Source organism: Echinops telfairi, unplaced genomic scaffold (assembly GCF_000313985.2).
Source record: "Echinops telfairi isolate 266 unplaced genomic scaffold, ASM31398v2 ScPeMD7_60;HRSCAF=208, whole genome shotgun sequence".
NCBI lineage: Eukaryota > Metazoa > Chordata > Mammalia > Afrosoricida > Tenrecidae > Echinops > Echinops telfairi.
This window is the reverse complement of record NW_022103958.1, coordinates 2640448-2657528: the sequence shown is the minus strand read 5'-3', so window position 1 is coordinate 2657528 and position 17081 is coordinate 2640448. Positions and strand designations below refer to the sequence as shown.

Sequence of the window (17081 nt, the reverse complement as noted above, 5' to 3'; positions counted from 1 at the left end):
ACTGGGTAAATGTAAAATCATATACTGTAAAACCATCAATGATTGCAAAATAAAATCTGTACCATGGGAACTTAATCTGGATGCTGATCCATTTTTTTATATTCAGCTGTGGTTGATGTGAATACTGGTGCCTTGTGATAGTAACAGGTATGTAAAAATACAACAACACAGAGAATGGTAAATCATAGGAAACTCTAATGAACTGTATTGACTGAATTATGCCATGTATCAACTTTTGTATTATTAAAGCTATTGTCATATATTATTTTCATTAGCAAACCATCCCATGACAATGGATCGTGCAGATAGCAATGGTAAGAAAAGAAAATATAGTGAGGATTTTTTACAGTATGTTTTTACCTCAATAATTACAGCTGGAATTTAGAAACCTCAATGTGTTATTCATTGCGAAGTTCTATTAGCCAAATCTATGAAGCTGAACAAACGGAAGCACCATTTTGATAGCAAGCATCCGAGCTTTACTGGCACGGATAACAACTATTTTAGAAGTAAAGCTGATGGACTCAGGAAAGCTAGACTTGACACTGGTGGCAAGTACCACAAACAAGACATAGCAGCCATTGAAGCTTCATATTTGGTGGCACTCAGAAAAGCCGGAGCTATGAAGCCTCACACCATTGCTGAGGCCAGTGGCCAAAGACATTTTTCAAGTATGATTGGAGATGGATTTATTACAAAATTGAGTGCAATTTCCTTATCTAATGACACTGTCTGCAGAAGAATAGATGACATATCTGCTGATATTCTTGATCGGGTAATCAAGGAAATTAAATCTGCTCTACTTCCAATATTTAGCACCAAGCTTGATCAATCTACAGATGTTGCAAACTGTTCAGTTACTGGCATAATAATGATGTCAAATTTAATGATGAGTTTATTTTTTGCAAACCTCTAGAAATGACAACTACTGCATGTCATGTATTTGACACAGTTGGTTCATTTCTGAAAGAGCATAAGATCTTTTGGAAAAAGGTTTGTGGTGTTTGCACAGATGGTGCTCCAGTTATGCTAGGATGTTGATCTGGATTTCAACGTTTGGCACTGAATGAGTCACCAAACCCCATCGGAACTCACTGTATGATTCATCGGCAAATATTAGCAATGAAGATGCTGCCAATGAAAAGTGCCATAAGTTCTGTCAATTTTGTAAAGGCAAGCACTTTAAACAGTCTATTGTTTTCGCAACTGTGTAACAACTTGGATGTGCCAAATAATGTTCTGCTATTTCACACTGCAGTGAGTAGGTTTTTGAGAGGAGAAGTTTTAAAATATGGTTTTGAGCTTTGTGGTGAACTCAAAACATTTTTTAATCAGAAAGAAAGACTGCAGTCTGAATCATTTTTCAGCGATAAAAGTGAACTGCAGAAAACAGCTTACTTGGTTGACATATTTTTTTTGGTTGACATATTTGCCATCTTGAATGAGTTAAATTTATCACTACAAGGACCAAATGCAAAATGCCTTGATTTGTCTGAAAATATCTCATCATTCCAAATGAAACTTCAGCTTTGACAAAAAAAAAATGGATGAAAATAACATTTACATGTTGCCTACTGTGTTAGTCTGGGCAGACAGGAGAAAAAATCCACATAAACACATATGTATGAAGGAGTTTTATATAAAGTGTAAGTGTACATTAAGAAAGCATCGCAACCCAGTGCTGTACAAGCCCATAAGACCAATATTAGCCCATATGTCTAGTCCTCCTCAATCTCACAAAACACACACAATGATTCCTACTGCAGGAGGAAAGCTGAATCAGTGAGTGTGTAAGTACCTCAGCGCTGACAGGGGTCTCCACACAGTTGCTCTAGCACCCAGGGCTGCATCAGGTTAGGTCCACGTGGCTTCTCCTCAGTGATGTCTCACAGGAAGTGAACCTTGTCAGCTGATGCAGGGAACTGCCAGCTGCATCCTGGTCCAACCGTCAGAGAGAAAGAGACCCGAGAACTAGAAAGGTGAGGCTCACTGAGCCATTCCTCTTTCAGCCCTTCAATTAATTCCACATGTGTTTATCCACCAGGTTGGTACAATAAACCTTAACTATCTCACCTACCTTATCTGCTTTCTTTGAGGAACATGACATTTAACTAGACAAAAGGATTATGATGATAATTTCTGAGAAAGAACACTTGCGCATGCTGGCATATGAAATTTCATCGTACATTCAAAATCTACCTAACACCCATTTGCACTTGCCAGAAGCCCATTCACAGTCACAGCTGAAGATGTTCTGGAGACGGCAGAAGAGGAGTTCATTGAACTTACTAACACTGATGCAGTGAGAATTGGTTTCTCTGCAATGCCAGTTACAAAACCTGGGTCAAGTGTTTGCAGTCATATCCTGTTCTGTCTGATACTGTGTTGTGCCTTCTTTCCAACAAGATATCTTTGTGAAACAGGGTTTTCCATCTCATCGGTTATCAAGTCTAAATACAGAAGTAGACTTGTTATGGAAGATGATCTTCGTTGTGCTCTTGCAAAGACTTCCCTGAGAATTTCTGATCTGGTGAGAAAGAAGCTATCTCAACCTTCGCACTGATGTTGGCTTTTTACGCACACTATTGGAAAGTGTAGCAATGTAGCTGTTGTCATATTAGCACATTAAAGACCGGATATTTTTTTACCAACTTACCCAAAGTGCTGTGTATTTTTTCAGCTGTTAGGTTTTTTTTTGCATTAAATCATAAATGCGTTTACTCTAATCAACTTTTTATCATATTTATTTATAACTTTCAGTTTTTGAATATAAACATTGTCTCACATGAAACAATATTTTTCAATGTATGTGGAACATTGTTACTTTTATGAACTATAATCTTCATGAAATTATAAACTTCTTGTAAAAATAATCAACATAATCCATATTACTTTGAAAAACAGTAAAAATGAATGCAGTATATCAAACAAAAAATACATTCTTTGTTCCTCAGTGTTCATTTGTTGATATGTTCCTTTTTATAAAATGTACTATTGTTACTATACTCTACAACTATACTATACCACTACATTGGGAAACAAAGACAGTGTGCAAATATTATCCTTGAAATACTATCAAAAATTATCTCCTAGCCCTTTGGTTTGATTAGTTGTGGAGATCTTATCCTAAACAGTTACAATTATTTCATGTATTGTAGTTAGCATAGGACCTATATTTAAACAAAGGTTCCTAGTACTTTTTAAATGTATGATACTTTGTATAACATTTTTCTCTGTGAAGTGCTACCTTACAAAATTTGCAAATATACCTGGTTTCACTTCTTTTTCCATGGGCAGTGCAAATTCTACAGGCTCTGGTAGGAAATTTCTTTTTTTCCATTGCTTGAAATGAACACAGCTTCATGCTGCTTCATGTCACCTGACAGCCTTCCTGCTGGATCTTTACATGGTGCTCTCCCTGCTCTACTAGGGGTTGGGCTGTACGTATCTCTCTCTGGTTCCAGAGAGCCTTCCTTTTCATCATCAGCAATCCAGTATTTTGCCACTGAAAGGAGAAACTGTTTGTACTTCATTTTTTTCTCTGGATTCAGGGCATTGTAAAGTCTATAACAATTGAAAAATCCACAGTTTATGAGATAAAGGACGACCTTTTTTTGGCCATTTCATTGTTTTCCTTAGAATAGGATAATATGAGAGGTACTGATCTGCATGATCAACTCCCTTCCTGTGGGCATTATATTGATGTATACACACAGGTTTCAATATATTCTCTCCAGTTTTTCTATTGTTCTTTCCTGTAGTTGAGATGAATTGTTGATATCATTCTGACATCTCACTTGTCTTTCCATATGAGGAGAAGAATGTCACCTTTTCTACAGAAAACTTTGTCACATTTCTTCATTCTTCATGCTTTGGCTTTTAGCGTTAGTAATAAACCTTTGTTCACTCTAATAATACCGTAGACTCTAGTTTTGTTTTTCAGTAGTAAATCAGCAATAGAGATACTGTGATAGTAATTATCCTGGTAGATATGATGCCACATACCAAGATCAGAGCCAAGAACTGAGAGGACACTTCCTTCCAATTTCTTCCCTTCAGTATAAATTTCCACATTGCAAATATAGCCTGTGTCACTCTCACACACCATCCTAACAAGAAACCCATACTTTGTAATCTTTGCTGGGTTGTATGTTCGAAACCTCAGGCGTCCTCTCCACGGAATCATCCCCTCGTCCAAAGACAACTGTTGCTTTGGTCTGTAAAGTGTCCTGAATTTATTGAGGAAATAATCCAGCACAGGTTGGATTTTAAAGAGTCTTCCAGAGCTATTGTCCATTTTCATGTTATCATTAAAGTGCCAGAATGTCCATATTTGTCCAAATCTAGTATGACTCATAATCTGAGAAATCATTGGGGTAGCTTTAATTATGTTTAATTTGTAACAATGAAGATACATGCTGCATATCAGTTATTTACATGACAATTCATAACAGTAGCAAAATTACAGTTATGAAATAGCAACAAAAATAGTTTTATGGTTGGGGTCACCACAACATGAGGAGCTATGTTAAAGGATTGCAGCATTAGGAAGGTTGACAACCGCTGCTCTAGGTCAATGGTTAAATTCTCTTCCTCCTCAAGTCTATTGACGAAGTTTGTGAATTTGCTATTGGTTTTTATTACCTTATCCCTTAGGTCTTGTATTTCCCTTTGGTGCATGACTTTTATCTCTATTATTTCATCCTTTTTCTGTATTGCTTTCCTCATATCCTGTATGACTCCAAGCATCATTCTGATGATTTCTTTCAGTGGCAGAGAAATGCCTGCTTCTATGCACATCGTTAGGTTCAGGACTTCTTCTGACATGGCCTTTTGTTTCTCCTGGGTATTTTTGTTGAGGTTGTTGGGGCAGATTTCTGTTTTCATTATCTTGTTTTAGAGGAGCCTGGTGCCATTTTCCAGAGAGTCAAAGAGCACTGGGCTCTCTCTTGGGGAGACTTGTAGGAATACTTTGAACTGCCTGTAGCTAATTGCACTGTGGGGTCAGGCTACTCCATTATCCTCCTGTGGTTTCACTCTTTCCCTAGCCAACCACTGTTTTGTTATTTGGAAGGCAAGTTGGATGGCCCTCTCAGGAGATGCTGGTTGGGTGGTTGTGGACCCAGGAGGATGGTGCTGCCCTGGGTGATGGTGTGGTGGTGTGGCCCAAGGCGGGTTGGGTTTCCCAAAAGATGTGCAGGGATGCCTGCTGCAATGGGAGTGCTGCAGAAGGGAGGCCAGTTGGGTGTGCCCGCTTTAGTGTAGAGCACCACAAATGATGGGTGGAATTGCCCTAAATGGCTAGATTACTGTGTAGTTCAGACAGAGGTTCCCACAGCAGTTTGGAGTGCTGGAGTGGGTTCGCTCAGCTACCTTATGTCATGTGAAGCACTACAGCAGCAGGAGGAAGTTCTATCAGCCATGTGGGACAGCAGAGGGAAAAAAAAAACAGCCTGCTGAGGCTGTGGGGGAAGAAAGAAGAGAAACTAAAGTTATAGTTGAGCCCTGATTGCCTGACTGTGGGGCTGAAGGGGTTTAAACCTCGACCAAAAGTGGCATCAAGCTGTGATTGTGTTGAACGTAAAGCCCTTGGATCGGCCAAAGGAACTCGGCTCTGGGTGAGACTGTGGCAGGTCTAAAGTTGAGCCTTAGTTGGCCTCCACAGTGGATAGCCAACAGTTCCTTAAAACCTAGTGGATCTGTGTCTACTTATCTTTATGATGCTCCTCCTGTGTCTGGCAGAGTGGAGTTTCCCTCTCAGTTGCTCTCCTGTGCTGATTTCTGCAGAGTCCTTCTGGTATGTGTTACTTGGTCGCCATCTTGCCAGAAGTCAATTTTATTCATTTTTAAGATGTCCTTTCTTATGTGCATTTGATGATCTCTTCTGCAACAATCTTTGGGATTCCTTCCCCACCCCACTGACTGGTGCTATTGAGCTTCTCCCATGTTCTTTCCACAAATGTAATTGATTTGATTTCCTGTGTATTCCCTCCATAGTGGTCCATGTGTATGGTCTCAGTTTATAACGTTGAAAAGGAATTTGCTACTTATAAGTCATTGGTCTTGCCCAAATTCTATTATGCAGTTCAAGCATTCTTTCTCTCCAAAGAGTGATACCATATAACTACTGATACTTCTTTGATTGAAAATTTTGCATTTCCATCACAAGTAGATATTAATGTATCTTTTTAGGGTGTTTAGTCTATTTCTGATTGCAGTACTGGATGTTGTTGTTGTTAGGTGTTATTAAGTCTATTCTGACCCCAAAGTGACCCTATGCACAACAGAAACAATGATTGGTCCTGCATCATCCTCACAATTGTACCTATGCCTGAGTGCATTGTTGCTAACCACTGGGTAAATCCATCTCGTTGTAGGCATTTCTCTTTTTTCACTGTCCCTACATTTTACCAAGCATGATGTCCTTCTCTCCAGGAACTGATCTCTCTTGACAACATGTTCAAAATATGTGAGATGAAGCCTTGTCACCCTTGTCTCTAAGGACCACTATGGCCACGCTTCTTCCCCAGAAGGTCAGCTTGTCCTTTAAGTAGTTCATGGTACTTCCAATATAAAGCTGCTAAAAGTTTTAAATTGTTTCATCATTTATATTAGTGACTGGTGTGTAATTTTAAATAAAGTCATATTAACTGTACTTATCGGTATAGATACTACCCTATCATCAACAGCACTGTACTTAGGATATGTGTTAAAGTGGTACGTTTTGAGGATGCAGTCTACATCATTCCTCTTTAATTATGATTCCTGATAGAAAACATCATAAGCCAGTCTTATTCAGCTCTCCTATGCCTAGGTTATTTATCTTTATATCATTCTGTTCATTTTTGGTTACTTCAAGCTTTCCTGAATTCCCGCTTCCCACATTTCATGTATTATTTATGAAAGTTGCAACTGTCTTTTTTCATATAGAGTCATGCCACATCAGTAAATGAAGGTGCTAAAAGTTTAACTAATCCATGCATAAAGGTTCTGTTTTATGGAGGAAGCACTTGTCTAGAGTTATTTGAATGTCTTCTAACATAGCTATTTGAGGACCAGGAATCAATTCACACGAACAGAGGCCTCTATATTAATTTGAATTAAGTGTTCAATGACTTGTTTTGAAATCTATTTTCTTGGTCTATTGGAGTGAGTTCAGATGTTATCTACAGAGTTGTTCCTGGAATTTTCACATCCAACAAGATTGCCTACTTTGAAGGTCATGACTTAATCAAGAGTTTTTAACCTATTCAAATTCTGCCCAACCTGGATTCTTCCCTTTTGGTGATTTGACCTCAGATTATTCTTTTGTAATTTTTCCTCACCTGAGGATGACCTGATCCTGTAAGTTCTTTTTCATGAGGGTGATTATCCCTGTGGCATCTCTGGAGATGAGGGATCCACTCTCAACATTAAGATTTAGGTCCCAGTGAGTTTAATTATAGAAGCGATACCTTTTGAGAAGTACCAATTAAATGACTCAACAAGATTTGTTGTAGTTCAAATATAAATACAATGTCCAAAGGACTATCACCCTTACTGCAGAGAGTGCTTTTTACATCACTAACTTTTTCAGGAATTTATATTATGGACCCAACACATAACAAGCAAGGACATGAAATTATTATTTCAGGCAAACAAAGGTTCAACTATGCTCTATGAAGTCAGGCCAGTATAAAGGACTAGTAAATGCTGTAGATTGTCCTGCAGTTCTGAAATGAAAACTGTAAAATGTTTATCTAAATAATTCACAATTTTCTCTCTTGTGAAATGTATTTAAATTTATTTTTTAACCTACTACTCCTTAGTTAACCTTAGTGAAAAATATGCCAGCAATTGCGTTTTTGGTGCTCTTTGCTTTTAATCAAAACCCAGGTCTTTTTTTGTTATAATTTTGAATTTTGAATAATACTCACATTTGTGTTGAAAATCTTGGTAATCGAAAGGGTGACAGTTTTTTGAAAGACAGATGAGGCAGACTTCCTGAAGCATGGACAGGGTTGGTCAGATAGATCCATATTTTGATCTGGTGTACAATATTACTTCCTGTATCCACAGAGATAACATCCATTCATGATGACACTACAATCTTTTAGGGCAAGGATGAAGTCACCACCATTTCAAATTTGCATCAAATTACTATTTTGTTTTGCAGGTAATCTTGGAAGTACTTTTATCCATAAGAATCTTCATTAGGCCTTTGATTATTTAAGAATACCTTGGTTGTGTGATTTGGAAAACAGTGTTCTATTAAATAATAACCATCTATGTTACAGATCCTTTCTGACTAACAAAATATAAGAAGGTTGACTCAAATCAGCAATAGTCAGTTGGATATTTTCAAACTGTAAGATCTAGAGTGTGTTAGTCTTTTCTGGCATGATATTCTGAAAAATTAATTTCAAGCTTAACTATTTGGGACATATTTAATGGACCTCTATTTGTAAATCCCTTAAAAGCTCAATGGAAATGCTATGTAAGTATTTTTTGGTAATCCAGTAATTAACAAAAATAATTAGAGAATGATATTAATCTGTACGCCTTTTATGAATTACTTTGAAGAACCTAAGGTATGGGTTGACACTGTGGCTGCAATAATGGCTCACAATGTTTGTGAGGATGATGCATGACCAGGCAGTGTTCCCTTCTGGTTTAAATAGGGCCACTATGAATGGAAACGCCTTAACAGCACTGGACAATAACAATAATGACCATACTTATACAAGAAAGCTGCTACTTGTATTCACAAGAGTGATAGTTTGGGCAAGAGGATGATGGAAATTGGCCATAGATTTAGCAAAATGAAGATATTTATGTAATGAACAGAAATTTTGTTGCTTTCTTGAAAGAGATGTGAAGTTAAAGGATAAATTACTTAAAAAGTGGACATATCAATATAGAAAACATAGAAAAATTGCTCATGTAGGAAAACAGAGAATATAATTTCAGTAGCATTCTTTTAAGAGTGATGAAAAGGATATTTTGTGTACACACACAGAGTTTGGCTATAGAAATACAGAAAATTCATGTATAGAAAATTTATATTATCTATTTTTTTATTGTAATATATATTTTAAATTTCAACATAAGTACAATTTACAAAGATAATACATAAAATAATTATGTATAGTATTATTTTATTCTTTGGCATATTTCTCATCTGAGTGAATTTATTTAGTAGATTGCTGTCGTTGTTTAAAAGGTCATGACATTTTTCACAAGAATGTGTTAAATCATATTTCACACATAAAAAAATTCACAAATAAGTATTGAGACTTTGAAAGCCATTTTATATTATCTATTAACAGTAAAGTGAATGGTAATTAATATTATTTTACTTTTTACATTAAATGTTTTTTATCATTTATTTTTTTATATAGAACCATATATAGTATATTGACTATAGCATTATATATGGATATATGTATGTACATGCAATTTTACTTTATCCCAGATAGGAAGTTAGTTTGGTAACCTTATTTATTTCATTAACTGTTTTACTTTCATACATTTCTAATTGTTTTTCACATTATTTAAAAATCTCACACAAGTTATGGATAACTATTTATTCATTCTTATTATTTTATAATCTCAATGGTGGTAAAACAACAAATCACACCTATTGGTTGAATGACTAAACAAATAAGCTTAAGGCTTCATAAAGTCACTAGTCATCATTATATTTACAGGTAAATTTGTCCTGAATTCTGAAATAAGGACCTACGGAAGAACATATGGAACAAAATGTGACCGAGTTCATCCTCTTAGGGCTCACTCAGAGTCTTCAGGGTCAGAAAATACTATTTGTTGTCTTCTTGCTCATTTACATTGTCACAATGGTGGGTAACCTCCTCATCGTCGTGACCGTGTTGATGAGTCCAACCCTGAATGCTCCAATGTACTTCTTTTTGGGCTACTTGTCATTTATGGATACTGTATATTCTACTACAGTCACCCCAAACATGATTATAAATTTACTCTATGAGAAAAAAACCATTTCCTTCCAAGGTTGCATGAGCCAGCTTTTTATAGAACATTTATTCGGTGGTGCTGAGATTTTACTTCTGGTGGTCATGGCCTATGACCGCTACGTGGCTATCTGTAAACCCCTGCATTACATGACCATCATGAGCCAACGGGTGTGTGTTCTGTTGCTGCTATTGGCCTGGTTTGGCGGTTTCGTGCATGCGGGAGTGCACCTTCTCTCTGTCTATAACCTTCCCTTCTGTGGTTCCAACGTCATTGACCACTTTGGTTGTGACATGTACCCCTTATTAAAACTTGCCTGCACTGACACCTACGTCATTGGCCTTACCGTGATTGCCAATGATGGTGTAATATGTATGGCCATTTTTCTATTGTTAATAATTTCTTATGGAGTCATCCTGAACTCCCTGAAGAACCTGAGTCAGGAAGGGCGACGGAAAGCCTTATCCACCTGTGGCCCCCACATCACTGTGGTGGTCCTCTTCTTTGTCCCTTGTATCTTTATGTATGTGAGACCTCCTTATACCTTACCCATTGATAAATACTTGACTGTGTTTTATACTGTTTTTACTCCAATGTTGAATCCCCTAATTTATACTCTAAGAAATGCAGAGATGAAGAATGCCATGAAGAAACTTTGGGATAGAAAAAGGAAATAATGATGCTCAAACAACTGGATGACCTCCTTTCAATTAGGTTTGACTCTTCCAGGAAACAGTAAAACAAAATCCAAATCCATCACTGTTGAGTTTATTCCAAGAAGACTGTAATATTTAATTATGGTAAAAATCTTTTCATGTTAAATAAATTATGCATGAAGAAAACCTAAATAGGAACACTTCCAGTGATAAAGTTTGTTGAAAATACACTTTTCAGGTTTTCATTTCTTAGGAAATCATGTGAAATTTTAATGTAGAATGTTTGTTGAGTATATGGATTTATATTCCATGCAGTGGTTTATGCCCCAGCTAATACAAGATATTTATTTAGTTGATAGAACTTTCCCCGTGCTTCTTTATTAAATAACTCTAAACCATTTTCATCATAAGTAGTGGTCATTGCAGATTTCAGAATAGCACAATTCAAAATAAGACATAAAAATGATTTACCCCAGCCCAGACAAAGAGAACCATATTAAATGAGAGGCATTTGTTTTTTAGTTTCATATTTGCAATATATTTTAAATATGTAGCTTTGCTTACATTACATTACCTATATAGGTTTAAGTGAAAAGATGCTTTGCAGTTCTAAATTAATCCCGGGAAGGCTAAATATACCAAAATAATCTGAATGAACAGTGCAGATAGGCAGAAAAATTATAGTTCTAATTATTTTCCCAACTGGGAAATGTCATTATCTCCTGCAGTGGAGCAGCTCTGTTTGATGTTATATTGTTTCTCTGCCAAGGTAGTTTAACACATCTAAAATAGCTTTGCTATTTTGCAAGATATCCTCTACTTATTGCTTATAGTGTGTCATTGTCTTAAATTGGGAATTTGAATCTGACTTTCATATTTAAAATTAGCAAAATCCAAATCAATTAAATTCAATCATACAGTACAGAACTTAGCAATGAATTATCTTGAATGATTCATTATTAAGAAAAATGCTGGCAATTTGTGGTGCTTCCATTCTCTTATCTCTTATTAAGAGAATATTGATTCCGAGGTAATAAAGAGATCAGAATAGATGTGTTTCACAGAGACCTCACCCATAAAATCCTGGAGAACAATTCTATTTTTATATCAGGCTTAAAATAAAATATTTTCTGCCCCTGATATCATAAGGAATTTTTGGTCAAAGACCCTTAGGGCCCCTGTCTCTTCTATTTGGTATTGTATCGTGAGGGTCCAAGGTGATGGGTATTTGGGTTCCCTTCTCCAGATAAAACACACTGTGTGCATGACTCTATACTCTCTTTTTAACTTTACTAATATTCGATGAAAAGCCCCTCTAATGGCTCAGGGGTTAAGAACTCAGCTGCTAAGGGAAACAACATGATGAATCCTCTAGCTACTCTGCAGGAGAAAGACACGGCATTTGAAACCCTCTGGGGCGATTCCACTCTATGTGGTCATGATGGGTTGGAATCAAACCAACAGCACTGAACTTGGTGTTGATTTAATTACATGGATATTTCTTATAGCACCTCAATTCTTCCTAGGCATAACACTATTCATCAAATAATATTAAGCATTTGGTTGGATCTGAGTTAACATAATTAAATGTTCTACTTTGAGACTTTCAGTCAACTTTAAAATTTGTATAATTATATCAAATGATGATGTAAAAGTTCCAGTTAATTTTTTACGTATGTTCACTAACTTACAAGTTACCCGAAGGCCAAGAAATTTCACATTACTTTTGTATTTTCTCTTTCTTGTGTAATTTCTGAGATACAGAATTCATCTCAGAGATTTTGTAAATTATTTATATTCTTGAATTCTCAATCTGATTTAGTGAGAATTTTTACTGATGATTTTGATGAACTCTTCATATATTAAATATGTGTACTATTTTTTATTTTTCAATAAAAGCTTGCCTTATACTATTTTTATATAGACAGATGCTACATAAAAATTCACTTACTTTTTCATTTCTTTTGGAACTCTCCATTCTCTTTCATGAACTTTGCATATTTAAAAAAATAACTTTCCAAACAATTCTGTTTTCAATCCACCTAAAATTTTGTTTTGTGGGAGAATTTTCAAACTAATTTTCTCCAAATAAGCAAAAAAGATTCTGCTAGCATTATTCATTACTTATTTTCAGTAATAGGTTTAAGTTTCTGTTTGTAATGTCATTTTATATACCTAAATGATTCTCCTTTGAATATTCTCCACTGAAGATTCTTTTAAAAATGTATATATCACTTTAAAAAGTATACCCTTCCTAAATTTTTATTATGTTGTTTTGTAAGCTGTGAAAGCTTTTATTAAATTTGAATTTTAATTGCAATTTATGTTAGACAAGGTTCTCTAGAGAAACAAAACCAGGATGCTAATGATTTTATATATATTCATATAGATAGATAGATATATAACACATGAAATAAACAGTTAATTAATCTATAAAGCAGTACAAATGGCTCAGTGCAACTCACTTCCGTGAGATAGCACTGGCAGTCCTTTAAGTCTTGAGGGCTGCTGCATAGTTCTCTGTGGATCAATTCAGGCTATCCGGCCATAGGCAGCAAACAGCAAGGCAGGTCACCAACAGTCATTTGGCATGGTCAGACAGTCCCCACTCAAGAGAAGTATATTCCAATAGTGTGGCAAAGCAGGTCTTGAGGAAACCTCAAATTAGAGCAACACAGTCCACGGGTTAGGTGTCCCACAGGTAGTGTAGTTTGCATAATGAGGCACATAACAAGCAAGGCAGGTGCACACTGGTCCGATGATCAAAGAGCAAGAGACAAAGAAGGTGAAGCTCACTGAACCATTTATCTCTCCGCCCTTCAATTAATGCTACATGTGTTCATTGGCTATGTTGGCACAATAGACCTACCTATCACACAGGTCCTAAAATCTTTTTTGTTAAAATAGTATGTTATCATATCTAGGTTTCCTATCCAGGAAAAGAGATATATTATGAAGGCTTAATTTCTAAGTCTCACTGAAAATTTGTAATCCACTCCAAAAAATGTATATAGAACTTGTCATTTATCATCCTTTACTACAAAGGGAATGTTCTTATTTATATTTGCTTGACATTTTTAATGAGTTGACCTGGAAGGAGTCAATGTTTTTTGCTGGCATGGGTCACTGCACAATACTCAAAATCAGAGGCACAAGTGTATCTGGATAAGGTCACAAATGGTTATGTGTACTATCACACAAGGATCTATACTATGTTAGTCTGGGTAGACTAGAGAAACATAAACATGCATATGTATATAAGGGAGAGGTTTATATACAAGAGCAATTGAACATGGAGAAAACATCCCAGCCCAGTCCTGATCAAGTCTATAAGTCTGATATTAGCCCATATGTCCGATATCAATCTATGAAGTCCTCTTCAGGTTCAAAACACATGCAATGAAGTCAAATGCAGGATGTTCACAAACCAGTGGGTAAAAAGTCTTTGGGTCCAGTGGAATTCTGAGCATCTCAATGTGGACAGGGGTCACTCTGTAGTTTCTCCGGCTCCAGAGGTCTGGTTGCGTCCATGTAACTTGTTTTCTGCAATGTCTCCCAGGAAGTAGCGGAGAGAGAAGTATCTTCTGCCTCCAAGAAGGAAGTACCAGATTTCCCAGAATTCTCAGGAGAAGGCCATGCCCACAGAAGTCTCATTGGCTATCTCCAGATTGACGGCCTAGACTCCACCCCTACCGTCTTAATGCTGAAATTGACTTCAGAATAAGTGATTACCCCATATACCATCTATACACATGGGTCAATTTATAAGCACATATGGGTCTGTGCCTGAACTCACATGAGTCTGTTTTTGACCTTATGTAATTTTCTATCAAATAATTCACAATTATGATGTAACTTGTTTTAGTTATTTAGTGTCGCTATAACAGAAAACCAAAAGTGAAGGGACTTAACAGATATACATTTATTCTACCACAGTTTGGGAGTCTAGAAGTCCAAATTCAGCGTGCTAGATCTGGGGAAGCTTTTCTCTTTGCTAGCTCACAGTTTAGGAGTTTCCACATCTGTGGAACTGGTGTTCCTTGGAGATCTCCTTGGTTTGGCATCAATTTTTCCCTGTGTCTAATAGGTTGTCAGCACAAGGACCCTAGATCCAGATGATGCATTCTGATTCCAAATCTTCATTCTTTATGGCTATAAGCTACTCTGATCTATGCTGTCTTGGTCAATCTCTCTTATATCTCAAAAGAGTTTACCTTCTACTTGATTCACACAACTGTCACTGATTGGGCCTAATCAATATAGTAAAGGTTAGGATTTAAAGTATATAGTATAATTACATTGGTTCCCAAATACAGATCATAGTACAGAGGATTATGGCTTAGTCATACTCACACAGATTTTGAAGCAATGAAATTCAATTCATAATATCTGGTTTGTATCCAATCATACATAGATTTGTAGCCAATCAAATGTGGGTTTATGTCCAAACACATATGAAACTTTATCATATTTTACCACAGATGATTCTTTGCAAAAGTGCACACAGGTCTATATTAGACTATATGAGGGCCTACATACTATAATATGTAGGTCTGTATTTTACCATAAATGAGTAATCATCTGCCTATACACAGATGAATATCTTACCAGTTACTGTTGTATCTCTAAACATATAAATGTCTCTCGATGAGATGGGTCTTCATCTGACAACACACATTTGTTATCTCCCCCATATAGGCCTTTACCTACTACACAACTGTAAGTTCTTTTGATACATAGGTTTTTGTCTGGTTAACATGCAGATATGTATCTGAAAACATAAGATAATCATTGATGATGCATGGTTGATATCCATCAGACATATATATCTGTATTCATTTATTTGTGGGTCTGCATTCTATCATATACTTGCATCTATACCAGACCACATGTAGTTTTGTATGACCATTCCATGTTGTGTATCCAGTGATACTCAGGCATTGATTCAACTGTACACATACATTTGTATGTAAACACACGTGGCTCTGACCACATAGGGATGCATACCTGGCTATAAATATAATTATTTGACTATACACTGGTCTTTATCTATCTACACATAGTGCTTCATATTTCCATACACAAACATATACCTAGTAGTACTGGTGACATAGTGGTTACATGTTGGGCTACTAACCAAAACGTGTATAGTTCAAAACCACCAGCCTCTCCAAGGGATATTGACTAGGCTTTCTAGTCCCATAAAAAAGTTATTCATGTGTGTGTGTGTGTATGTATACATATGTAATCCATGGAATTAAAATATTTTTACATTTATCAAGAAAACAAAAATTTCATTCCATTGTTTATATTGAAATAGGCAATAAATACTTAAGGAAATACATATTATCCTGTAGGATACTTGTATTTAATACACACACCAGTGCATCAGATGATGGGGCCATGTCTGCATCTTCCATACACATGTTCTTTTTGTGAGGTGACATTGAGCCAACTCTGGCTCATAGAAAACCTCTGAGCAGCAAAATGAAACCCTGTCTAATCCTGGACCACGCTTATGATCATTTTGTGTGAGCCCAATGTTGTTGCCACTGTCACAGCTTGTTTAACTGACACAATATGTCATTTTCATAAACAAAAAACTCAGGGTTTCCTCAATTTCAGTAAGCAAGATTCTGTTACTTGTATATCACAGATTGTTAATGGATCTTCCTCAAACTCTGATGCTGCATTCTTCCTCATATTGTCCAGTTCCTTGTACATTTTCTCCACACACAGACTGTTTTGCCTCATGCTGATTTTATGTACTGTAAAAAATGCAATACTGCTTGGTCTTGCATTATCTTCACGACTATTGTTGTTTTCCTCCATTTTCTAGGATTGTTTGCTCAGCATTCAGATTGAATAAGTATTATGAAAGGACAAAAGACTGATGCACACCTTTCCGGATCTTAAACCACACAATATGCAATTGTTTTGTTAGAATTAATTCTTCTTATTCTATATTCAAGATTTGTATAAACACAATGAAGTGTTCTGGAATTCTCTTCTTAATGTTACCCACAGTTTATTATGATTATAATATAGACATAATAAATTAAAGCCTTCAGAAAACTGTATGCCTTAACATGCTAGGAATGACACAAGCAAGAGGAATGGTATTGCATTCATCATCAAAAAGAACATTTCAAGATCAGTCTTGAAGAACAATGCTGTCTGTAATAGGATTATATCTATCCACCATTAGAAATGGAAGGATTCTATCAACTTTCATTAAGAAACGGATAAAAAGCAATCAAGCTGCATAGATAAGCATTAGTGATTGGAATGCAAAACTTGGAAATAAAAAGGAAGGAATAGTAGCTGAAAATATGGTGTTGATGATAGAAAGAAACTTGGAAATAGTATGATAGAATTTTGGAAAACCAGTGATTGGTTCTTAGCAAATGCTTTTTTCAATAACACAAATAGTGACTCTACACATAGACTTCTTGC

At 36.1% G+C, this 17081-nt stretch overlaps 1 protein-coding gene across 1 annotated transcript; it reads left to right on the top strand.

Annotated features, from left to right (window-relative positions):
- Positions 1 to 9734: 9734 nt before the first annotated feature.
- LOC101641852 (olfactory receptor 4A47-like) lies at positions 9735 to 10646 on the top strand. The gene has a single exon (XM_004708460.1). The coding sequence runs from the start codon at positions 9735 to 9737 to the stop codon at positions 10644 to 10646; it is 912 nt and encodes a 303-aa protein (XP_004708517.1).
- Positions 10647 to 17081: the final 6435 nt, after the last annotated feature.

What these genes read in the sequence shown, in the direction of transcription:
- LOC101641852 (XM_004708460.1), top strand. Translation starts at nt 9,735, where the DNA reads ATGGAACAAAATGTGACCGAGTTCATCCTCTTAGGGCTCACTCAGAGT.